This window comes from Jaculus jaculus, chromosome 7, assembly GCF_020740685.1.
Source record: "Jaculus jaculus isolate mJacJac1 chromosome 7, mJacJac1.mat.Y.cur, whole genome shotgun sequence".
NCBI lineage: Eukaryota > Metazoa > Chordata > Mammalia > Rodentia > Dipodidae > Jaculus > Jaculus jaculus.
In genome coordinates, this window is record NC_059108.1 from 70,237,310 (window position 1) to 70,262,223 (window position 24,914).

Consider the following 24,914-nt stretch of genomic DNA (forward strand, 5'->3'; position numbering starts at 1 on the left):
AGGAATATATTTATGGATTACTCAGATGGGCCCCCAAATCCAGTCATGAATATCTTTATAAAATAAAGGACAAGAAGATTTGACAACACAGATGAGGAGGCAATATGTCTAAGGAGTGAAGATTGTGGTGATGTGACCACAAGTCAAGGAATGTTGAGAGCCTCTAGTTTGGAAAAGCCAAAGAACAAATTCCTAAATCATCCAGACGGAGTGTGGCTTTGTGTCACCTTGATTCCAGACTACTAAGACTTGTTTCAAATTTCTGCCCTCCAGAATGTCATACAATGAATTTCTAATGTTTCAAGCCTCCAAGTAGCCATAGGAAACTAGTAAGACATGAAAAAGAATTTAAAATTTAACTTAAGTTAAATTTATGTAATGCAAAAATTTATGCTCTAAGTCGGATGTGGTGGCACACATCTTTAATCCTAGCACTTGGGAGGCAGAGGTAGGAGGATCACTGTGAGTTCTAGGCCACCCTGAGAATACAGAGTGAATTCCAGGTCAGTCTGTGCTAGAGTGAGACCCTACCTTGAAAAACCAAAAAAAAAACAAAAAAAAAAACAAAAAAGAAATTATGCCCTAAAAACTGCAATGTGTCAGGAAAAGAAATGAAAGAAGACATAAACAAGTGGGATGATATCTCACATTAATATATTGATGATATATTGTTAATATGGAAATAGTCCCCACATTAATCCACAAATTCACTATAATCTCTATCAAAATTCTATCTAGGTTCTTTGGCCAAAATTGACCTTTAAATTTATATGGAGCTTTCCTCTCGGAGGAGGTTAAGGTGCAACTTTCTTCGGTGGTCCCGAATCCGGGTTCATCCAACACCAGCCGCCTCCACCATGCCACCTAAGTTCGACCCCCATGAGATCAAAGTGGTGTACCTCAGGTGCACTGGAGGCGAGGTGGACGCCACATCTGCCCTGGCCCCCAAGATCGGTTCCCTGGGTCTGTCTCCAAAAAAGGTTGGTGATGATATCGCCAAGGCAACCAGTGATTGGAAGGGTCTGAGGATTACAGTGAAGCTGACTATTCAGAACAGACAGGCTCAGATTGAAGTGGTGCCTTCTGCTTCTGCTCTGATCATCAAAGCCCTCAAGGCGCCACTAAGAGACAGAAAGAAGCAGAAAAACATTAAACACAGTGGCAATATTTTGATGAGATTGTCAACATTGCCCGACAGATGCACCACTGGTCTTTGGCCACAGAACTTTCTGGAACCATCAAAGAGATCCTGGGCACTGCACAGTCTGTGGGATGCAATGTGGATGGCCGCCACCCACACGATAACATAGAGACATCAACAGTGGTGCAGTGGAATGCCCAGCTAGCTAAGAAGCATAAGAAAGAATATATTTCAATAAAAAAATCAAGAGAAAAAAATTATATGGAAATGCAAGGCGCCTAGGATAATCAAATTATCTTGAAAAAGAATACATTTGGAAAACATACAGTTGTTTTCTTTATTTTTTTTCTTTTTATTTTTTTTTTAAATTTTATTTATTTGAGAGTGACACAGAGAGAGAAAGAGACAGAGAGAGAGAGATTGAGAACGGGCGCGCCAGGGCCTCCAGCCACTGCAAACGAACTCCAGATGCGTGTGCCCCTTGTGCATCTGGCTAACGTGGGTCCTGGGGAACCGAGCCTCGAACCGGGGTCCTTAGGCTTCACAGGCAAGCGCTTAACGGCTAAGCCATCTCTCCAGCCCTTTTTTTTTTTTTTAATTTTTTTAAATTTATTTATTTGAGAGCGACAGACACAGAGAGAAAGACAGATAGAGGGAGAGAGAGAGAGAATGGGCGCGCCAGGGCTTCCAGCCTCTGCAAACGAACTCCAGAGGCGTGCGCCCCCTTGTGCATCTGGCTAACGTGGGCCCTGGGGAACCGAGCCTCGAACCGGGGTCCTTAGGCTTCACAGGCAAGCGCTTAACCGCTAAGCCATCTCTCCAGCCCCAGTTGTTTTCTTTTTTAATCTTCTCTCTCTCTCTCTCCCTCCCTCTCTCTCTCTCTCTCTCTCTCTCTCTCTCTCTGTGTGTGTGTGTGCTTTCATGGGCATGGGTGAATTTGGTGCATGTGTACATGTGTGTGTACCAGAGGTTGATACTGGGTGTCCTCCTTGATTGCTGTCTAGGAGGCAAGCTCTTTCCCTTAAAAAGGGCTTGCCTAGCTAGCTAGTTTGCCCTGCAGAGTATCCCCTGTCTCCACCTCCTAATCTCTTGGATTTCAGGTGGGCCTCCATACCTAACCAGCATTTACATGAGTGCTAACAATATGCTTACAATTTATCACACTTGTGTGGCAAGAGCTTTTATCCACGGAGCCATTTCCTTATCCTTACTTCTCATTTTCAAAACTTATTATAAAGCTCGAGTGTTGTACTGGCATGAGGACAGACATATAGATTGCTGGAACAGAATTCTGAATCCAGAATTAACCTTAAACTTTTATAGTCAATTGACTTTTCAAGGGTGCCAGGACAATTCTATGGAGAAAGAACAGTCTTTTCAACAAATAGGCTCATGTGTCTGGAGTTTGTTTGCAGTTGCAAGAGGTCCTGGAACACCCATTATCTCCCCGTCCTCTCTCCTTGCAAATAAATAAAAAATAAAATATTTAAAAATCTTGCATAAGGGCTGGAGAGATGGTTTAGTGGTTAAGGTGTTTGCCCACAAAGCCTAAGGACCCATGTTTGACTCTCCAGGTCCCATGTAAACCAGACACACAAGGTGATGCAAGCATGCAAGATTGCACATGTGCACAAGGTGGCATATGTGTCTAGAGTTCGATTATAGTCGCTGGAGGCCTTGGCACACCAATTCTCTCTTTTGCTCTCCTGCATAAGAAAAGGGCCAGTCTGTTGGGTTTGCCTCAAAAAAATCTTGTATACAAATATTCATAGCAGAACTTGTCATAATTTTCCAAAGTGGAAATAATCTAAATATCTCTCAAGTAATGAATAGCTAATAAAATATACAATCAAATGTGATTCATCAATAAAAAGAACTAAAGTATTGATAAGTACAGCATGTGAATAAAATCAAAAACAGTGTGGTAAGTGAAAGCAGCCAGTCACAAAACACTACAATGTTGTATACTTCCTGTAACAGAAATGTCCAGAACAGACAAATCTTTACAGACACAGGGTAGGTTAGTAGTTATCCAGGGCTGGGGTTGTGGTGGGGGCTGGGAAGAGTGACTACTGAAGGGTATACTAGTTTGCTCTGGGTGGTAAAAATGTTCTAAAAATGATTATGGTGATGTATGAAATTTTTTGTGAACCTCTGAATCATCATCATCATCATTATTATTATTTTATTTTATATTTTAGTTTTTCGAGTAGGGTTTCACTCTAGCTCAAGCTGACCTGAAATTCACCATGTAGTCTCAGGGTGGCCTCAAACTCATAGTGATCCTTCTACCTCTGTCTCCCAAGTGCTGGGATTAAAGGCATGTGCCACCGTGCCCAGTTGAATCATTTTATTTATTTTTAAAAATGTTTTGTTTATTTTTATTTAATTATTTGAGAGCAACAGACAGAAAATAGAAGATAGAGAGATAAAGAGATAAAGAGAATGGGTGCACCAGGGCCTCTAGTCACTGCAAACAAACTCCAGACACGTGAGCCCCCTTGTGCATCTGGGTTATGTGGGTCCTGGGGAATCGAGCCTTGAACCAGGGTACTTAGGCTTCACGGGCAAGAGCTTAACCACTAAGCCATCTCTCCAGCCCTCATTTTATTAAAAAAATATTTTTTTAAAGATTTTATTTATTTATGAGAGAGAGAGAGAGAGAGAGAGAGTGGGCACGCCAGGGCCTCTAGCCACTTCAAATGAACTCCAGATGCATTTGCCACCATGTGCATCTGGCTTACGTGGGACCTGGAGAATCAAATCTGGGTCCTTAGGCTTCACAGGCATGCACCTTAACTGCTAAGCCATCTCTCCAGCCCTAAAGAATATTTATTATGCCAGGCATGGTGCTGCATGCCTTTAATCAGAGCACTTGGGAGGAAGAGGTAAGAGGATCCCTGTGAGTTCAAGGCCACCCTGAGACTACATAGTGAATTCCAGGTCAGCTTGGGCTAGAGTGAAACCCTACCTTGAAAAACCAAAAAAGTTTTAAAAAATTATTTATTTTCAAGCAGAAAGAGAGAGAGAGAGAATATGCCAGGGTTGCTATAAACAAACTCCAGGTACAAATGAATACTTTTTGCATCTGGTTTTATGTGGGTACTGAGGGATCAAATCTGGGTTATTAGGCTTTTCAGGCAAGCACCTTAACCACTGAATGATCTCTCTAGCCCTGAATCATTCTTTTTTTCTTAAATTTTATTTTATTTTTTTGGTTTTTTGAGGTAGAGTCTTGCTCTAGCCCAGGCTGACCTGGAATTCATTATGTAGTCTCAGGGTGGCCTCGAATTTACAGCAATCCTCCGACCTCTGTCTCTCAAGTGCTGGGATTAAAGGTGTGTGCCACTATACCTAGCTTATATTCTTTATTATTTATTTATTTATTTGTATGAAGAGAGAGATAGATGGAAGAGAGACAGAGAGAATGGGTGTGCCAGGGCCTTCAGCCATTGCAAATGAACTCCAGCTGCATGCACCACTTTATGCATCTGGCTTTACATGGATATTGGAGAATAGAACTCTGATCATTAGGCTTTACAGGCAAGTGCCTTAACCACCGAGTCATCTCTCCAACCCTGAATCATATTCTTATTTTTTATTTATTTTATTTTTATTATTATTTATTTATTTAAGAGCGACAGAGAGAGAAAGAGGCAGATAGATAAGAGAATGGACATGCCAGGGTCCCCAGCCACTGCAAATGAACTCCAGATGCATGTGCCCCCTTGTGCATCTGACTTACATGGGTCCTGGGGAATCAAGCCTCGAACCAGGATCCTTAGGCTTCACAGGCAAGTGCTTAACCGCTAAGCCATCTCTCCAGCCCTTATTTTTTATTTTATATTTATTTATTTAAGAGATAAAGAAAGAGAAATAAGCAGGGAGAGAGAGGGAGAGAGAGAAAGAGAATGGGCATGCCAGAGCCTCCAGCCACTGCAAATGAACTCCAGATGCATGCGCTCCCTTGTGCATCTGGCTTATGTGGGTCCTGGGGAATCAGACTTGGGTCCTTTAGCTTTGCAGGCAAGCACCTTAACCACTAAGTCATCTCTCCAGCGCATGAATCATATTCTTTAAATGGTGAATTGAGGCTGGACATGGTGGTCCAGACCTGCAATACTAGCAGTTGGGAGACAGGGACTGCAGAACTGCACCAAATTTAAGGACAGTCTAGTCTGCATAAGGAGTTCCAGACCAGGCAGTGCTACATAGTGATACGGGAATTGGAGGTGTCTTTGAGAGCAATGGAGCTACTGATTGGGATTTAGGGTGCCAGACATTCACAGCCGCACAAAACTTCCACTGACTCAGTGGTCTCCAGTTTCTTGTCTTATGAATTTTGATGACAGGCTATAGCAGGTGAAGTTTAGAAAGATTTTGTTATAGAGCTTAAGAGAAGGAAAGACAGAACTCCTGTATAGCAGGACTGAGGTGCCTAGAAAATGAGAAAGTCTGACTGGTGACTCTGATTGGGTTCTTAAAATTTTTTATTATTTATTTGCAAGCAGAGAGAAAGGGAAATATCCCTTCTTGGAAGGGGGTGATTATCTCTCCCACGAAAGAGGTTACACTTTAGGGAAGAAGAGATAAGGAAAGACCAGCCCCTTCTAACATTGACCTCTAGCAAGTGGGTCTTCCAGGGATCCTTTAGGGAAAAAGATGAGGAAGAGCCCAGATCCCCCTTGAAGGCTCCAGGACATTTCCTGCTTTTATTTTCCGGGGCCTTGCTACCCCTAAAGTGCCTCAATAGTGAGATCCTGTCTCAAATAATGATATTGATAGAAATAAGTAAATGATGGATTGTATAGTATGTATATGAAATTTCAATAAAGCTGTTACAAATTTTGTTAGGGTTGGGCAATGTTGTACATGTCTGTCTGAGCACCTGGGAGAGGTGTACTGCCTCAAGTCCAGGGATATGAGGACAGCTGGGCAACGTAGCAAGACCCTGTCTCTAAAATTAAAAACTTTTTTTCTCAGTATGCGTTATGAGTAATTGCCAGTTTATGGAGCTGTTAAGTGATCTTGGTGATCTTGTGTTCTGTGCTTTTAGGTTGAATCTGGAAGAACTTTAGAAAGTTTCATTGCATTAACTAAGATTTTCTTGTAGCACAAGAGATGGTTGGTATTTTAATTTAAAAAAAAAGACAATAATCATGGAAGTTGTTAGTAAAAAATTTAAAAAATAAGACAAGGCAGTGGAACTTGTTTTCTCAGATATCATAATAGTTTGTTCATGATGCATATTTTCAAGTCCAAAGAAAGCAAAACCTTGTGTCAGGTATGAGCAATTATGTTGAAATAGAAGCTTTATGAATGATTCCAATAAACGTACAAAAACTATTGGTTAATTGGTTATGTTGTTACAGCTGAGGTTTCCAGTGGGTCTGAATCTGCAAATAAATGTCACAGGCAAGAGCACTGGTTAACACCTTGCACATTTTTCTGAAGTCCCGAAAGGCGTAGACACCATGACATTCCCACCCGGTGTGTGAGATACAAAATATTTTCTTTCCTTAAAGTTAGAAGAAACTCAGTCCTGGGTTATGTCTGTCGTTTGGGGGAAGATCCAAGAACATCACCTGTCCTTTTGGAGATCGGATGAAGGTGCGGAACGCTCATTATTCGTCCAGCCAGCAAGAAGCGAGTGAGTAGACTTATTTGAAAAGATGGGGCGGCGCGGGGACGACGGGGAAGGAAATCTGCACCGCCTGGGTTTGAACCGCGTTCTGCTGGGGACTGGTGGAGCCGGGAGGAAGTCGGGTGGGTGGCCCCCAGACGCGCTGCGACAAACGTCCGCAGACTGGAGGGAGAGAGGAGAGCTGTACCCGAGTGCACACGATGAAGGTGGGCCAGTGCTCTCGCAATTGGCTTCTGGACCCTGCCTCTGAGGTTCTCTAGCTTAACACTATTCACAGGTGAACAAAAATCCACGGTCACACAAGAAATGTCACAGGCCCAAGCCGACCAAGGGCACGCTGGGAGGTGCAGCCAGCAATGGCGGCTTCTCTGCGTGGCCGCCTCCGAGCAAAGTCAACGTCCGACACCTAGCGGCCTGCTTGAGCAGTACACGAAACGCTCCGAGGAAAAGACTGGCACTGCGGCATCTGGGAGCCAATACGATCTCAGTTAGCTCGGCTAATTCCTCTTTCTCATTGGGCCCTTTAGCCTTCAATCAGTCATTTGTTCAGCTTTTATTGGCTTAGAGTCATTCCACTTCTGTGGAAGCGAGAGAGGTCGTATTCCTATTGGTTTAAACTCGTACGCGGAGGTTGTCTATCAAATCTATGAAAGCCACCCTAGCGCTCCGGAAATGTGGCGCCGGAAGGGGTGGGCTTTGTAAAATGGCGGCGGCGGTAAGTAGGTTTGGTTCTCTTTTCAGGCAATTGTTGCGGACAAAAGTTTGTGTTTCCCTGAGCAGTTGGAGACAAACTACAGTCACTCGGGAATGGTGATGAGATTTGCTTCAGGGAAGTGTTCGCCCCGACCCAGCCAGAGCAAAAATAACAGTCGAGAGAGCTGGGGCTGGAGTTACAGCTCCTCTTCAGTGCCCGTGGGGCTGCGTCCGAGGTGGGGCTGGGTCCGAGGCGAGGCTGCCTGTGTGCCCGGGGCGCCTGGCCCAGCCTTTAGTGTCTAGAATAGGAGGTAATTTCTTCCCCAACACGGTCCCCAGTAAAGACTGACTTCTCTATACCGCCCCTCCCTCCTGTAGGGGATGCTGGAGTCAGACTTGCCAAGTGCCGTGACACTTCTGAAAAGCCTCCAAGAGCAGGTGAGTAATGTCTCCCCAGTGGAATAGATTAGTCTCGAATTAGCTTTGGCTTTGGATCATCTGAAAACTTTAGTGATCTAGGGGCAGATAATTGAATGTCACAGAACGCCTTAAGTGTAAAATGAGGGCTGGAGAGATGATGTAGCGGTTAAAGTGCTTTCCTGCAAAGCCAAAGGGCCCAGGTTCGATTCCCCAAGACCCACTTAAACTAGATGCATAAGGGGCACATGCGTCCGGAGTTCGTACCCATTCTCCACCCCAGCGCCTCTCTGTCTCTCAAATAAGTAAAAATAAAATACAATTTTTTAAAGTATGAAATGGTTAATGAAAACATTTCATACCAAAATTCAAAGGAATTGATTTCTGCTTAGTATCTTTTATTTTATTTTTTTATTTTTTTGAGGTAGGGTCTTGCTCTACCCCAGGTTGACTTGACTTGGAATCATTGTGTGCTATCAGGCTGGCCTCAAACTCACGGAGCTCCTCCTACCTCTGCCTCCCAAGTACTGGGATTAAAGGCATGTGAGACCGCCCCTAGTCTGGTTTCTTTTCTACTAATAGTCAACAAACAGATGTTGGGAAAAGGGAGATGATTCGCACTGTAGATGTCTACTCAATACATGTTTACATAGATTACATACATTGTAAGTTCAGTTAGTATTGAAAAATCAAGAGTCCCCTCCCCACCACTGTTCACTCCTTGTGTCCTTGGTAAAGATGATGTTTTTCCCAACATAGGGTCTTGCTCTAGCTCAGGCTGACCTGGAATTCACTCTATTCTCAGGTGGCCTTGAACTCTTGGCAGTGCTCCCTCTGCCTCCCAAGTGCTGGGACTAGCATCATGTGCCACTCACCCAGCTTTTAATTTCTTCTTTTTTCAATAATTTTTAAATTTTTTTTGCAAGCACAGAGAAGGAGAGACTGACTACTGGGCCTTTTGCCACTGCAGACGACCTCCAAACACATGTACCACTTTGTGTATCTGGCTTTATGGTGGTACTGGTGTATTAAACCTGGGTCATCAAGTGGTGCAAGCAAGCTTTTTTAAGTGCTCAGCTATGTCCCCAGTCCTTCTCTCTGTCTCTAAAATTTTAGAAAGAAATGAAAAGTTTTTCTTTACCTTTTGAAGTACTGTCAGAGACAACATGTTCATTACTGTTCAGTAATTTCAGATCATTTTGAGGTGGCATTGTTCAGCTTTTGCCCTTCACAGTTCACAGACATGACATGTGTGGTCTAATCAGATAATGGGGTGGGGGCTAATTTCAGGTGATGGCTGTGACAGCGCAAGTACAAGCTCTGACTAAGAAAGTTCAAGCTGGAGCATATTCTACGGAGAAGGTAAGGTATACTTGAAGAGGGAGAGAGCGAATATTGTATACCCTCAAATGATATTCTTGATACTGCTTTCATTGTAGATCTAGTACTTTAAGTATCCTAAGTGTTAGAGTTCCAAAGATGAATAATACTTTATGTGCTGGAGTCTACTGGAGAAGGCATATCAAAACATTGTGAAGCATTGTGAAGCCTGAGGACCCTGGTTCAAGGCTCGATTCCCCAGGACCCACGTTAGCCAGATACACAAGGGGGTGCATGCGTCTGGAGTTTGTTTGCAGTGGCTGGCAGCCCTGGCGCGCCCATTCTCTCTCTCTGCCTCTTTCTCTCTCTGTCTGTCACTCTCAAATAAATAAATAAAAATGATAAACAAAACAGTAGGCATGAGTAGTGACAGTTGTGTTACAGAGTATTGAGGGGTGCTGTGCTTGCCAAGGAGAGAAATTAGCTTCCAGAAAAGCAGAGGAAGTCAAGGAAGGCTTTTCAGAGAAAGTAACAGGGTTTGAGGAGCAAGTATGAGTTAGAGAGACTCCCATGTACAGTGGCACAAAAACCCTAAAACATTTCATTGTTCTGGGGAAGAAAGTAAATGATTTTTGTGGATGTGAGTTTGTAGGTAGGAAATAAGACTGGAAATGTAGTCCTGAAGAGCCTTGTAGGCCAACTGAGGGACTACTGTTGTGTTTCATCTGACTTTAGGCAGTATTGATCGGGGTATGCTACTTAGTTTTTTATATACAGTAGGTCCCCTCCCATCTTCAGTTTCACTTTCTGTGGTTTCTGTTACCTGAGGTTAACTGCAGTCTGAAAATACTAAATGAAAATTTTCAGAATTGCCTCATAGCTTAAAATAACTTGTAGTATATAATTATAATTGTTCAGTTTAAGTTGTTATTATTAATCCCTTACTGTCCCAATTTTGTAAATTAAGATTTGTCATGGGGGGGCTGGAGAGATGGCTTAATGCTTAAGGTGCTTGCCTGTGAATTCTAAGGACCCAGGTTTGATTCTTCAGCTCCTACATAAGCCAGATGCACATGGTAGTGCCTGTGTCTGGAGTCCGTTTGCTGTGGCTAGAGGCCCTGGTACACTCATTCTCTCCCCTCCCCTCTCTCGTTAGGCATTTTGGAATGGATAAATAGGTTGTTAATCTGTCATAAGATACCATTGATGCAGGGTGTGGAGCTAACAACTTTAATTTCAACACTCAAGAAACTAGACTACCAGGCATGGTGGCACACGCCTTTAGTCCCAGCACTCAGGAGGCAGAGGTAGGAGGATCACCATGAGTTTGAGGCCACCCTAGACTACATAGTGAATTCCAGGTCAGTTTGGACAAGAGTGAAACCCTACCTTGAAAAAACAAAAAGAAAAAAAAAAGAAACTAAGACTAGAATGAGACCATGCCTAAGGAACAAAAAAGATGCCATTGATACCATTGGCTTGATGCGTCCCACTTTAAGATGCTAATATAGGAAAATCTGGGGCCTGGGGGAAATGGCTCAGTTGATAAAGTGCTTGCAGCTCAAGCTAGAGTACCAGAGCTCAATCTTTAGACCCCATATAAAAAGCTGGAAGCCATGGCAGGCTTATGTAGTCCCAGCATGCTAACACCAACAGGAGATAGGAATTTCCCATGGTTCCCACATCAAAGAACAGCAGAGCAAAAATCCAGAGCCAGAAGCCCTGCCTTAAATAAGGGAGAAAGGCAGAAGACTGACCCAAAATCTTTCTTCTGTTCTTCACATGTACATCATGCCATGCATGCACCCACACTGAGACACACAAATACACACACATGTACACACAAATAGTAAAATTTATTACTGTATTCCTTCTTGTTTCTTTGCTTTTTTTTTTTTTTTAAACAGGTTTGGTATGTCTCACAGGAAGGTCTTGAACTCATGGTCCTGTTGCCTCCAACTCCTAAATGCTAGGATAATAGAGATGTACTCCCATGTACAGTGAAATACGGGAGTTTTTAGCCAGGCATGGTGGCACACGCCTTTAATCCCAGCACTCAGGAGGCAGAGGTAGGTGAATTGCCATGTGGCCACCCTGAAAGTAGATAGTGAATTCTTTCTTTCTTTCCTTCTTTCTTTCTTTTCTTTTCTTTCTTTCTTTCTTTCTTTCTTTCTTTCTTTCTTTCTTTCTTTCTTTCTTTCCTTCTTTCTTTCCTTCTTTCTTTCTTTCTTTCTTTCCTTCTTTCCTTTCTTTCTTTCTTTCTTTCTCTCTTTCCTTCTTTCTTTCTCTCTTTCCTTCTTTCTTTCTTTCCTTCTTTCTTTCTTTCCTTCTTTCTTTCCTTTCTTTCTTTCTTTCTTTCTCTCTTTCCTTCTTTCTTTCTCTCTTTCCTTCTTTCTTTCTTTCCTTCTTTCTTTCTTTCCTTCTTTCTTTCTTTCTTTCCTTCTTTCTTTCTTTCTTTCTTTCTTTCTTTCTTTCTTTCTTTCTTTCTTTCTTTCTTTCTTTCCTTCCTTCCTTCTTTCTTTCTTTCTTTCCTTCCTTCCTTCCTTCCTTCCTTCCTTCCTTCCTTCCTTCCTTCCTTCCTTCTTTCTTTCTTTCTTTCTTTCTTTCTCTTTCTTGAGAGCGACAGACACAGAGAGAAAGACAGGTAGAGGGAGAGAGAGAGAATGGGCGCGCCAGGGCTTCCAGCCTCTGCAGACGAACTCCAGACGCATGTGCCCCCTTGTGCATCTGGCTAACGTGGGACCTGGGGTACCGAGCCTCGAACCGGGGTCCTTAGGCTTCACAGGCATGCGCTTAACCGCTAAGCCATCTCTCCAGCCCTAGATAGTGAATTCTAGGTCAGCCTGAGCTAGAGTGAGACCCTACCTCAAAAAAAAAAAAAAAAAAAAAAAAAGAAAAAGAGAGAGAGAGAGGAAAGAAAAAATATGATAGTTTTAAAATGAGGATTTGATAGGCTATTCTCAAGAATCGTTGGTATCAGTCAATTTAAAGGACAACTCTGGGCTTTTTTTTTTTTTTTTTGGCGGGGGTTGGGTTTTTCGAGGTAGGGTTACTTGGCTGACCTGGAATTCACTGTGAGTTCTCAGGCTGGCCTTGAACTCACAGAGATCTTTCTACCTCTGCTGGGATTAAAAGCATGCACTGCACACCCTTCTCTAGACTTCTTAAAATCACTTGAACTAGAAAACCCCTGATGTTATCTGTATTCCATAAATTAGTCTTTTGAGATGGGGATTCACTACACACCCCCAACTGGTATGGAATTTTCTATGCAGAAAATGCTAGCCTTGAACTTGTGTTGATCCTCCTACCTTTGCCTCCTGAGTGCTGGGGTTACAGGTGTGAGCCACCAAACAAGCCATGATATTTGTTTCATATGTTGAGCTTTTGATGAACTGGCTAATGTTTAAGCCGAATATTTGATAGGTTAAAAACAAAAAGCACGAGCTGAATGTGGTGGCACACACCTTTAATCCCAGCATTCAGGAGGCAGAGATAGGAGGAGTGCCATAAATTCAAGGCCACCTGAGACTACATGGTGGATTCCAGGTCAACCTGGAATAGAGTGAGACCTTACCTTGAAAAAAACCAACAACAAAAACAGGAAAATTATTGTAATGTCAAAAAAGAAGGGCTTTGTTTTGAGGCCAGGTCTCACTCTAGCCCAGGCTGACTTGGAACTTACTCTATAGCTCAGACTAGCCTTGAACTCACAGAAATCCTTCTGTTTTGGCCTCCCAAGAGCTGGGATTAATGTTGCAAGCCATCATACCTGGCAAGAATGAAGGTCCTCTCCCCCCCCCCCACCCCCAAGATCCTGCCCTAGCCCAGGCTGACCTGGAATGCACTTGGCGTGTGCATGTCCCTGTGACCTACTGAGTTTAATTAGGTTTGTTTGCCTGGTCATAGCTGAGGGCTGATATTTATTAGAGCACATGTAGTTACCAGTGACTGCACGACTAAAGAAAATGTCTCTTCCTCCCTCTGCCTCAGCAACCTTTCACTGTCAGTAAGTCCCCAGGAAGGGATGTGGGCCTTCTCCACCTTCCATGATGGAATGTTGATGATGGGATCAGTTTTCACTTTAGTCTTTGTTCTTATCTGCTTGTCACCCAATTTAATAGTGCTCACGCATATGAGAGACATTTCTCATATTTTGATTTCACTGCACTGGGAACTATTCTTTGATCTATGGTTTCAGTGTTTGCCTACTAACCTTCTTAGGTCATTGTGTATTCATTTAACATATAACAAATGTTTACTAACTTATCTTTCTGTCTTTTGATGTAGGGTCTTGCTCTAGCCCAGACTGACCTGGAATTCACTATGTAGTCCCAGGCCTTAAACTCACAGCAGTCCTTTTACCTCTGCCTCCTGAGTGCTAGGATTAAAGGCATGTGCCAGCATGCCCAGCCTAACTTACTTTTTTTGTCAAATATATTTATAAGGTGCTTTACAGGTTACAAAGTGCTTTCATGTTATCTTACTTGTGCCAGGAGGAAATAATATACTACAGATTCTGCAGGTCACGGTCACAAGGTTAAGTTACCCAGTATTTGACTACCTCATTCAGAATTTAAATTTAACTTGTCAGTCTTTAAATCCTTTACTCATCTACTGATATCACACTAAAGCTAATATAAAGAACTAAACAGGGCTGGAAAAATGGCTTAATGCTTAAGGCACTTGGCTGCAAAGCCTAAGGACTCATGTTTGCCTCTCCAGGTCCCACACAAGCAAGATGCACAGTGATGCAAGCATGCAAGGTCGCACATGCACACTAGGTGGCACACTCATCTACAGTTCAACTGCAGTGGTTGGAGGCCCTGGTGCGGCAGCCCCCCCCCCCCCACTTTGTTGCATAAAGAAAGCAGAGGTAGAAGGATCACTGTGAGTTCAAGGCCAGTCTGAGACTACAGAGTGAATTCCAGGGCAGCCTAGGCTAGAGTGGGACTATACCCTGAAAAACCAAAAAAAAAAAAAATTGTGTAACATTTGATTTTTTTCTGGCTATAAATATAAAATGAGCTTTTTTGGGGGGATGGGTATTGAACCCTTGCATGTGCTAGGTAAGCACTCTACTGTTGGATTACATATACCCCCTAACTCTTAAATGCAGTTTTAATTTTGTAAGTTTGGAAGATACATAAAAGCACAAAGAAGAGCTGGAGAGATGGCTTAGCAGTTAAGGTGCTTGCCTGGGAAGCCTAAAGACCCAGGTTAGACATACATAAAGTACTCGTTAAAAAAACATATCAGCCCAGTGTGGTGGCACACACCTTTAATCCCAGCACTCAGGAGGCAGAGGTATGTGGATTGCCGTGTGGCCACCCTGAGACTACATAGTGAATTCCACGTCAGCCTGGGGTACAGTGAAACCCTACCTCAAAAAACAAAACCAAAAAAATTTTAAGAGTGTACCTTATAGAGGCTCAGTTGGTAGAATGCTTGCCAAATATGAATTAAGCCTTGGGTTTGATCCCTAGAATGGCATAAAACTGTAGAAAATATCTGTAATTGCAGCACTTGAGATAGAGGCAGGAGCACCGAAGTTCAAGGCCATTCTTAGCTGCATAGTTTGAGGCCAGCCAGGGCTAGATGCGACAGATCTCAAACAAAACAGGGCTGGGTATATAGGTCAGTTAGCAGAGACCTGGGTTCGATACCCAACACCCCATAAACTGAACACATCTATAATTCCTAGCACTCATAAAGTAGAGGCAGGAAGATCAAGGCTACATAGGGAGGTGGTTTTTTTTTTTTTTTTAAAGATTTATTTATTTGAGAGACAGAAATAGGAAGAGAAGGGACTGGGAGAGAATGGACATGCCAGGGCCTCTATCTGCTGCAAATATACTCCAGATGTGTGTGTCCCCTTGTGCATCTGGCTTATGTGGGTCCTGGGGAAAATCTGGGCCCTTTGGCTTTGCAGGTAAGTGTCTTAACCATTAAGCTATCTCTCCAGCCCTCCATAGGAAGTTTTAAGTCAATCTGAACTAGAGGAACCACACCCAAATACACTATACAAGCTCCTTCTTTTCCTGGATCCTTTGGTTTTACAGGCAAGCAAGCCATCTCTCCAGCCCACATATATTTTTTTTTGTTTTTGTTTTTTTGAGGTAGGGTTTCATTCTAGCCCAGGCTGACCTGGAATTTACTACGCAGTCTCAGGGTGGCCTTGAACTCACCATGATCCTCCTACCTCTGCCTCCCGAGTGCTGGGATTAAAGGCATGCGCCACCACGCCCAGCTCCACATACATTTTTTAATGCATAGAAAGTGCCTGGAAGGCAGTACAAATTACTGCCTTTGGATAGTGATATGATAAAAAAAGAAATGTAGGGCTGGAGAGAAGGTTTAGCCATTAAGGTGCTTGCCCCTAAAGCCTAACGACCTGAGTTCAGTTTCCCAAGTGGTGCATGCATCTCAAGTTTGTTTGCTGTGGCTGGAGGCCTTGGTGCTCCCATTCTCTCTCTGCTAGGTATGGTGGCACATGTCTTTAGTCTCAGCACTTGGGAGGAAGAGGTAGGAGTTCAAGGTCAGCCTGAGACTACATGGTGAACTCCAGGTCAGCCTAGGGTAGAAAGAGACCCTATCTTGAAAAACTTAAAAAAAAAAAAAAAAAAAAAAAAAGGCTGGATGTGGTGGTGCACTCCTTTAATCCCAGCACTCTGGTGGCAAAGGTAGGAGGATCACCATGAGTTCGAGGCCACTATGAGACTCATAGTGAATTCTAGGTCAGCCTGAGCTAGAGTGAGAAGAAAGTAAAGAAAAGAAAAAAAAGAAACAGCTTTCTCTTTTCCACTTCTGCCCTGATACTATGGCTGTCTGTTCTTGCAGTATTTTCCCCATCATGAAACTTCCCCTCTTAACTATAAACTAGGAATAAACCCTTCCCTTCCATAAGAAACCAAATCAACCAATCAGACAAACAAAAAGAAATGGAGTGCTTGTACTATACAAAAATTCATTTTTGAGCTGGGGACATGGTAGTGCGTGCTTTTAATACCAGCACTTGGGAGGCAGAGGTAGAAGGCTGGCTGTGAATTTGAGGCCAGCCTGAGCTATAGTGAATTCCAGGTCAGCCTGAGCTAGAGGGAAATTCTCCTTGCAGTGGGGGGTGGGGGGGTGCACAGAGAATATTCATTGAGTTGGAGAAATGGTTTAGTGGTTAAGGTACTTGCCTATAAAGCCAAAGGACTCAGGTTGGATTTTCCCAGAACCCACATGAGCCAGATGCATCTGGAGTTCTTGAGGCCCTGGTGTGCCCATTCTCTCTCTTCTTTTTCTCTCTAGTAAATAAAAACATTTTTAAAATAAACATCATATAGTACCCCCCATTGGGACCATAGCTTTTTTTTTGTTGATATTAGTTTAATTCAGTATCAGTATATATAACCATTATAAGCCATCTCTCTAGCCCACAGCTACTTTTTGAGACTACAGTGGTCTCCCATTATTCACAGGAGGTACTTCCTTCCCCCCACCCCCCAAGGTAGAGTCTCTCTAGCCCAGCCTGACCTGGAACTCACTATGAAGTCTCAGGTCTTGAAATCACAGCAGTCCTCCTACCTCTGCCCTCCCAGTGCTGGGATAAAGGTGTGTGCCACCTTGCCCAGCAGGAGATACATTTTAAGACCTACTAGGTGCCTGAAACCACAGATACTATCAAGTACTAAATATACTATATTTTTCCCTGTATGACTTGCAGTTTTTTATATAGTACCAGAGTTTATTCTTCCATGTTTTAGCCTTCATACCTTTTTCATCACTACCCTTACATATATGCTGAGGACATTATTAAGTAAAACAAGGGTTACTTGAATAATAGCTTTGTGGTGATTTGAACTTGAAGTGGCTGGTGGGATTTGCATTGTGGGTACATTAGATAGAGGATGATTCATATCAGGTGGATTGGAATGGGATGGCACTAGATTTTATCACACTTCGTGGAATACACGATTGAAAGCACAAATTATAGTGGGCATGGTGGTGCATTTCTGTAATTCCAGCATTTGGAAGGTGGAAGAAGGACTTTAGTTCAAGGTCGTTATCAGCTACACAGAATTCTAGGCAAGCTTGGGCTACACAAAACCCTCTCAAAAAAACAAATGGGGGCTGGAGAGATGGCTTAGCGGTTATGCGCTTGCCTGTGAAGCCTAGGGACCCCGGTTTGAGGCCCGATTCCCCAGGACCCACGTTAGCCAGATGCACAAGGGGGCACATGTGTTTGCAGTGGCTGGAGGCTCTGGCGTGCCCATTCTCTCTCACTTTCTCTCTCTGCTTCTTTCTCTGTCTGTCACTTTCAAATAAATAAATAAACATAAAACAAATAAACAAACAATAACAAAAAAAAAAAAAAAAGGGAGCCGGGCATGGTGGCGCACACCTTTAATCCCAGCACTCGGGAGGCAGAGGTAGGAGGATCACCGAGAGTTTGAGGCCACCCTGAGACTACATAGTTAATTCCAGGTCAGCCTGGACCAGAGTGAGACACTACCTCGGGGGATAAAAACAAAACAAAAACAAAAAAAATAGAGCTGGAGAGATGGCTCAGCAGTTACAGGTATTTGCTTGCAAAACGTGGCCCAGGTTTGATTCTCCAATGCCCATGTAAAGCCAGATGCACAAAGTAGTACATATATCTGGAATTGGTCTGCAGTGGCAGGAGGGGCTGGAGAAATGGGTCAGCAGTTTAAGACACTTGTCAAACCCTGACAACCCAGGTTCAATTCCCCAGTACCCATGTATAGCCAGATATACAAAGTGGCATCTGGAGTTCATTTGTAGTGGCAGGAGACCCTGGTATACCCATGCTCATTCACTCTCTGTTTCCTCTTTCTCTCTGTCCACATAAATAACTTTTTTTTTTAAATTCCATTTAGAGCCAGACATGCAGCCTTTAATCCAAGTGCTTGGGCGGAAGAGAGAGGTAGAAGAATTGCTGTGGGTTTGAGGCCAGCCTGGGACTACAGAGTATGTTCCAGATCTGCCTGGGCTAGAGGGAGTTCCTACTTTGGAAAAAAAGAAAATTTATTTATGGTTTTCTTTCCTTCTTTCTTTCTTTTTCTTTTCTTTTCTTTTTTTTTTTTTTTTTTTTTTTGAAGTAGGGTCTTACTCAACTCACACTCAGACTGCCCTGGAGTTCACTATGTAGTTTCATGGTGGTCTGTAGCTCTCAGTGATCCTCCTACCTCTGCCTCCCAAGTGCTGACATTAAAGGCATGCGCCACCACACCTGGCTATTTGTGTTTTTGAAACTACTTTATTTGCAAGCAGAAGAAGATTGGGGGGAGGGGGTTGGTAATGGGCACACCAGGGCCTCTGGCCACTGCAAACGAACTTCAGATACATGCGCCCCTTGGTATTTCTGGCTTTACATGGGTACTGGAGAATCAAACCCAGGCCATTAGGCTTTGTAGACAAGTACTTTAACTGCTGAGCCATTTCTTCAGCCCCTAGTTTGTTTTGAGACAGGTTCTCTGTAGCATAGCTGTCCCTGACTTTGTGGCAATCTTCTGCCTCAGCCTCCTAAGTGCTGGGATTATAGTCATGAGTCACTTGGTATTTTTGTGCTGCAATTGACTATGGATAGCTTAAATCACAGAAAGCAAGACTGCGATAAGGAGGGATACACCTCAGATTTCTTATATGAACTGATTGGGGAAAAGTTGAACTTGAAGAAACATCTTGATCTTTGCCTTAGTTACCACCCTTCCTCCCCTACCCCCTCCCTCCCCCCGGCTTCTTTGGCTAAAGCTAAGCTTGTATCTCTACCATCAGGGTCTCAGTTTCCTGGAAGTGAAAGACCAGCTCTTGCTCATGTACCTTATGGATCTTAGCCACCTCATCCTGGACAAAGCCTCAGGAGTATCTCTTCAAGGACATGCTGCAGTCTTGAGACTGGTGGAGATTCGCACAGTATGAGCTTCTAAATCCTCTTATTAAAGCAGGTGTTCTCATGTTTAAGCAAGGGAAAAGAGACATTTTTATCTTAATTTGCCCTACTTTGTGCATGTTTGAGTTGTCTTGTCTGGCAGCATCACAGGGACTCTGATGTGTGCTTGACTTGAGAAAGAAGATGTAATTCTTTTTAATTACCACATTGTAGGTTTTGGAAAAACTTCGTCCCTTGGACCAGAAACTGAAATATCAAATTGACAAATTGATTAAGACTGCAGCAACAGGCAACCTCAGTAAGTGGGAGGACCTCTGTAAAGTTGTGAGTCATCATAAAGTTCCAAATTGTAAAGTCTCTTGGGTTTAATATTTTAGGTGAGAGTGATCCACTTCGTTTTAAGCCCCATCCCAGCAATATGAAAAGCAAGGTAAGAAGTTTGCATTTTCCTCCTGATTTTCTAGCTTGTGTGGAATGCTTCAAGGTGAGGTCTCCTTTATCCTTTTTCATTACACTCCTATCTTCTCAAGCCACTCCAACATCGGGTTTCACCTCACTTGTCTGACTCATGCTTCTAAGTTTACAAGTATCTTTTTCCTTTTGTAGTTGAGCTCTGAGGATGAAGAAGAAGATGGAGCAGAGGATGACCAGTCAGGGGTTTCAGGGAAGAAATCTGAAAAAGGAGTATCTAAGAAGTACGTTCCACCGCGCCTGGTTCCAGTACATTATGGTATGATTCTGGCTGCTGCCTCCTTCACAGAAGTTGTGTTTCTCTTTTTCTTTTCTCTATTCTGGGATAACCCGTGTGGATTTTTATCACATAGATGAGACAGAAGCTGAGCGAGAGAAAAAGCGTCTGGAGCGAGCTAAGAGACGGGCATTGAGTAGCTCTGTCATTCGGGAACTTCAGGAGCAATACTCCGAAGCCCCAGAAGAAATCTGTGATGTCCGCCATCCTCATGTCACTCGCCAAAGTCAGGAGGACCAGCACAGGTCAGAGTCCTTTTCAGTTAGAAATTCTTTCAATCTTTCTTGGCTTTTCAACTATCTTGAACTTCCAGGTCCTGGCTCTGGTAAGCCCCCCTTGTCTCAGCCCAGCTGGGCTCACACTGGAAAGGACTTATATACCCACATGGGCTCCCTATCCCCTCTTGCCTTCCACATTGCAAGAGCTCTTTGTTCCTTCTTTTCTCTTTCCTTCTCTTAAGTCAAATAAAATCTATCTTAATCTTTAGAAAAGAAAAATTGGGGCTGGAGAGATGACTTAGTGGTTAAGGCACTTACCTGCCCCAAGGACCCAGGCTTGATTCCCCAGTACCTACTTAAGCCAGATTCATAAGGTGGCACATGCTTCTGGAGCTCCTTTGCAGTGCTTAGAGGCCCTGGCATCCCCATTCTCTCTGTGTGTCTATCTGCCTCTTTCTCTTTCTCAAATAAATAAAATATTTTTTTAAAAAACAATTTTAGCGAGGCATGGTGGCACACACTTTCAATCCCAGCACTTGGGAGGCAGAGGTAGGATGATTTCCATAAATTTAAGGCCAGCCTGGAACTACATAGTGAATTCCAGGTCAGCCTGGGCTATAGTGAGACCCTACATCAAAAAACAAAACAAAACAAAACAAAAACAATAAGAAAGAAGGGGGGGGGGAGGGAGAGAGGAAAGAAGAAAGAAAGAAAAGAAGGAAAGAAATTCTTTAAAATCTGTAGAGCCCTGTCTTCCTACTTAGGATGAATATGACACCAAGCAAACCAGCATTATGTAGAAGATAGAATGAAAGGCTTGGGATTGATTATAGTTCTAAGGGGATACAAATAAGAGCTAGAAAGAAAAATGGGGGGCTGAAGAGATAGCTTAGAGGTTAAGGCGCTTGCCTGCAAAGCTAAAGGACCCAAGTTCAGTTCCCCAGGACCTACGTAAGCCAGATAGATATGATGGAACATGTTCTGGAGTTGATTTGCAACGGCTGAAGGCCCTGGTGTGCCCATTCTCTGCCTCTATCTCTCTCTCAAATAAATAAAGTAAATAAGTTAAAAAAATTTTAATAAAGAAAAATGCTTCCTTTCTTCCCGCCATCTGCTTAGGCTAAGAGAATGCCATATGGAGAAGAATGTATGTGGTTCCATGAAATAGGGCTTTTTCAGGTCATGTATGTCACACTTTTCTCTTGTGCAGAAGGCAATAATGACAGTTTTTTGTTGTTGTTTTGTTTTTTAATAACCGAGTATCCTGTAGTTCAGGAAGAATAGTACTAATTTGAATATGGGCTTGTCAACTTCACTGGGATATAGTCTTTATATTTGATGGATTTGTGTGAAAGGGTGAATATAAGTTCATCTCTAGAGATGAAGGAAGACTAGCAGAATTTCAGTGAGGAAGTTTGGTACTGTACATTCCATATACCCTTAATAAATTTCCCAAGAACTCTCTGAACAAAGATGAGTAATACCAGAGTCCAAGTTCTGGGTTATGCTTTCCATGATCATGGGCAGTGCCACCTAGAAACTGTCTTTCTCTGCCAGGATTAACTATGAGGAGAGTATGATGGTACGTTTAAGTGTCAGTAAGCGAGAGAAAGGACGGCGAAAGCGAGCAAGTGTCATGAGTTCACAGCTTCATTCCCTCACGCACTTCAGTGACATCAGTGCATTGACAGGAGGAGCTCCTCATCTTGATGAGGTAAGACTGAGATGCAGTGGTAAGAGGTAACTCCTGCTTTCTGCCAAATATGTGTGGGCTTACTGAGGAACTTCGGAAGGGATGCCAGCACTTGGTAGTATGCTGCCCTTCCTTCATTTCTCCATCTTCTCCAGGACCAGAACCCTATTAAGAAGCGCAAGAAGATCCTTAAGAAAGGTCGGAAGAAAAAAGGTTAGTGAACCCTGGGCTTCAGTGATCAAGTGCACAGTGGGAAGTTTGAGTTGGGATGTCCCCTCTTAGGAATTACATCCTGGGTCTTGTCTATTTCCACAGTATCTCTTCCAAATTTGGCATTAATCTTTTTAGGTCTTTCTGAAGCTGGAAATCAGTGTCACTCACATAATGTGTCACCTGAAGGAACCATTATTGTATATTAATTTAGTTCCTACTACTACTGGTTTTTTGTCCTAGAAAGATATAGAGAGTACTGTCTGGGAACCCATTCTTGTTGAGCCCTTATCTATAGATGTCCTCTTTTCCTTGTCCTTCAGCTTTTCCACTGTCTTTTGCCTCATTAGCGGTTTCTCTTCTTTCAGGTTTCCGTAGGAGGCGGTGACGATGGATGTACATATTTATATATTTTGGTCATCTTGGGATGTTTCTCGTTTCGCTGTATGTAGGTTTTTTTTTCCCCTTGGAATTTATTAATTGCTTGCTTCATACATGTAGGAAGATATTTACTAATAAAACTGACTTTGCTTATGAATTAAAGCCCCTTTTGCACCTGTATTATATGATGAGTTTCGGGTGTGTGGTGTGCTTTTGGTGAATGGGTGGTGGATAGGTGTTTTTTTAGGAGGCTTAAGAAGTTTGGTTTGGCCGGCTGTGTTGGTATACGCCTTTAATCCCAGCATTTGGGAGGCAGAGGTAGAAGGATCGCCGTGAGTTTGAGGCCATCCTGAGACTACATAGTGAATTCCAGGTCAGCCTGAGCTAGAGTGAGACCCTACCTCAGGAAAAAAAAAAAAAAAGTTTGGTTTGTTGCTTTCTTCTGTAATACATTCCTCCCCCCATGGAAATTGATTTCTTTACAAAAAGGATTGAGAAGTTAGAGTAGAAACTCTTCCTAACTCATGTTGACCCAACTTCCTGTATGATTTGTTAGCAATACATGTTTCTGAAATATGTTGATTTTAGGTTTTGTTAATTACCATCTTGGCCACCAGGTGGCATTAGGGGCTTAGGAAATCAGTGGTGCTCGACTGTAATCAAAAGCTAATTCCACTTAGCAAGAATTATTCTTGTCTCCACTTTTCTGAATGCTTTTCTTTCAAAAATGACTACAGCTGGTAACTGTTCAGTTTTGGAACGACTTGTAGAGCAGGAAAAGTGAGTGAATGAAGGGGCTAGTGTGAAGAATTAGTACAGTCTGGTGCTTTTATATTTGCTTTGGCCCTCCTTCAAACAAGGCCCCAGTTTACCAGTCAATAAAGACCAGCTCTTTTTTTCTAAATAGGAATTGTTACATTTTGTGTGGTGAGGAGGGGGAGAGGCAGGCCCATGTGTGTGTTTGCATGTGCATGTAGATGCCAGATGTTGATGTGTGTTGTTCTAAGTCACTCTCCACCTTACTGTTTGAAAAGAGGCAGGGTCTCTTGCTGAACCGAGAGCTCAGTAATTTGGCTAGAGTAGCTAGCTAGTAGCTTCAGGGATTCCCTGCCTCCGGGATATAAACCTAGTCCTTATGCTTGCATGGCAAGCACTTTATCCCCCATGGCATCTCTGTAACCCAAGGCTAGCCCTTTAAACAATATGTAAATGAATGCCAGCAAGCAGAGAGACAAAATTCCTAGTGTGGCTGCCAAAAGAATAAAATTCCTACAGAAATACGAGCCAAATCTAAGTCAGGAGGTTGATGGGAATCACATGTCTGAGGTTTTAAATAATGTCTTAGGGTAAGAAGTTCCACCAGCTTTAGAAATGTAGGTGAACAGAAGGATGGAATGAGTTGAGTCTATAAATGTAATTAATTAGGTATTTTATGTTTTGATTTGAGCCAGAGCCTTTTTAATGATTCTGGAGCTTGCGGCACTCTGCCCATTCTCTGACACCAAGTTCTGGGGCTGACCTTGGCCAACAATGTCAGGATTCGATTTAAATTCTAGAACTGGGGTTTAGGTTTATGGAAAAACAGATCTGGGGAGCTTCTTTAGGCAAGAGATAGGGTGTCAAATCATCCTTTGATCTCCAGCAAGTTCAGACATTCCTGCCTTTACCTTCAGGGGCCCAGTCACCCTAACTGCCTAACAAAGCTACCTGACTGCATTTCATTCACCCCATCTTTTGAGAAGACACTGTTAGAGGAAAGAGGATGATGACTGGTCAGTCTTTAGCTGCTTTCAGCTGAGTGAAGTCGTAGATTAATTGCAGTTAGAGTCTCTCCCAGAGTGGGGACTATCTAAGGGACCCCAAAAGTGTATTGAAGGAGTACAGAAAGACAGTCCTGGAAGAAAATGTTGTGGAGAAAGAATAAAAACGAGGACTTAAGAGGAAAGTGGACACATAGCAAACTGGATGCCTTCAGGTTGCCCTTTTTTAAGAAAAAAAATATTAGAACAAAAGAGGCAGAGAAAGAATGGACAAACCAGGACTTCCAGCCATTGCAAAGGAACTCCAGAAGCATGTGCTACCTTGTGCATTTGGCTTACGTGGGTCCTAAGAAATTGAATCTGTGTCCTTAGGATTCGTAGGCAAGTGCCTTAACCACTAAGCCATTTCTCCAGCTTGGGTTTCCATTCTTGTAGACTCCCAGGCCTTGGAGAGCATTCGAGAGAACCCAGGTAGATGGAGTTGGATCATCTCAGGACCCTCTGAGTGTGAGCTGACTGAGATCCTCTCTCAGAACTGTCCACTGAATGGCACAGTCATGTCTGGCATGGTCTCTGCTCTCCTGTGGGACTGGAATGTGTCCATGCCAGCTGTTTATGTAGGATCTAGAGATTTGAACTCTTGGCAGTCTCAGGGTCTCTTAGGTCTCATGCTTGCAGGAAGGGCACTGTAACTGGTGAGCCATCTCTTTAGTCCTTTAGTTTTTTGTTTATTTATTTTTGGTGGGGGGAGAGAGCAAAAGAGGCAGATAGAGAATAGGCATGCCAGGGCC

The 24,914-nt window shown here is 43.1% G+C and overlaps 1 protein-coding gene and 1 pseudogene across 2 annotated transcripts; both read left to right on the top strand.

Annotated features, from left to right (window-relative positions):
- The first annotated feature begins 842 nt into the window (after window positions 1-842).
- On the top strand, window positions 843-1,350 carry LOC123462049 (annotated as a pseudogene).
- A 5,273-nt stretch (window positions 1,351-6,623) lies between these two features.
- Window positions 6,624-22,520, top strand: Ngdn (neuroguidin). 2 transcript variants are annotated; one of them, XM_045154646.1, is made up of 11 exons: window positions 6,624-6,791; window positions 7,857-7,916; window positions 9,186-9,257; window positions 18,999-19,136; window positions 19,327-19,411; window positions 19,491-19,543; window positions 19,720-19,843; window positions 19,938-20,106; window positions 21,637-21,793; window positions 21,928-21,985; window positions 22,351-22,520. In XM_045154646.1, exons 2-11 carry the CDS (start codon window positions 7,860-7,862, stop codon window positions 22,368-22,370), a joined length of 933 nt encoding a protein of 310 aa, XP_045010581.1. In that variant the 5' UTR covers window positions 6,624-6,791; window positions 7,857-7,859; the 3' UTR covers window positions 22,371-22,520. The 2 variants fall into 2 exon arrangements, with proteins under 2 accessions (XP_045010581.1, XP_004661860.1); XM_004661803.3 differs by lacking the exon at window positions 6,624-6,791 and adding an exon at window positions 7,481-7,500.
- The last annotated feature ends 2,394 nt before the right edge of the window (window positions 22,521-24,914 follow it).

Coding starts and splice junctions, on each gene's coding strand:
- Ngdn (XM_004661803.3), top strand. Junction 19,544..19,719: donor CCAGCAATATGAAAAGCAAG/GTAAGAAGTTTG, acceptor TTCCTTTTGTAG/TTGAGCTCTGAGGATGAAGA. Junction 21,986..22,350: donor GAAAGGTCGGAAGAAAAAAG/GTTAGTGAACCC, acceptor CTCTTCTTTCAG/GTTTCCGTAGGAGGCGGTGA.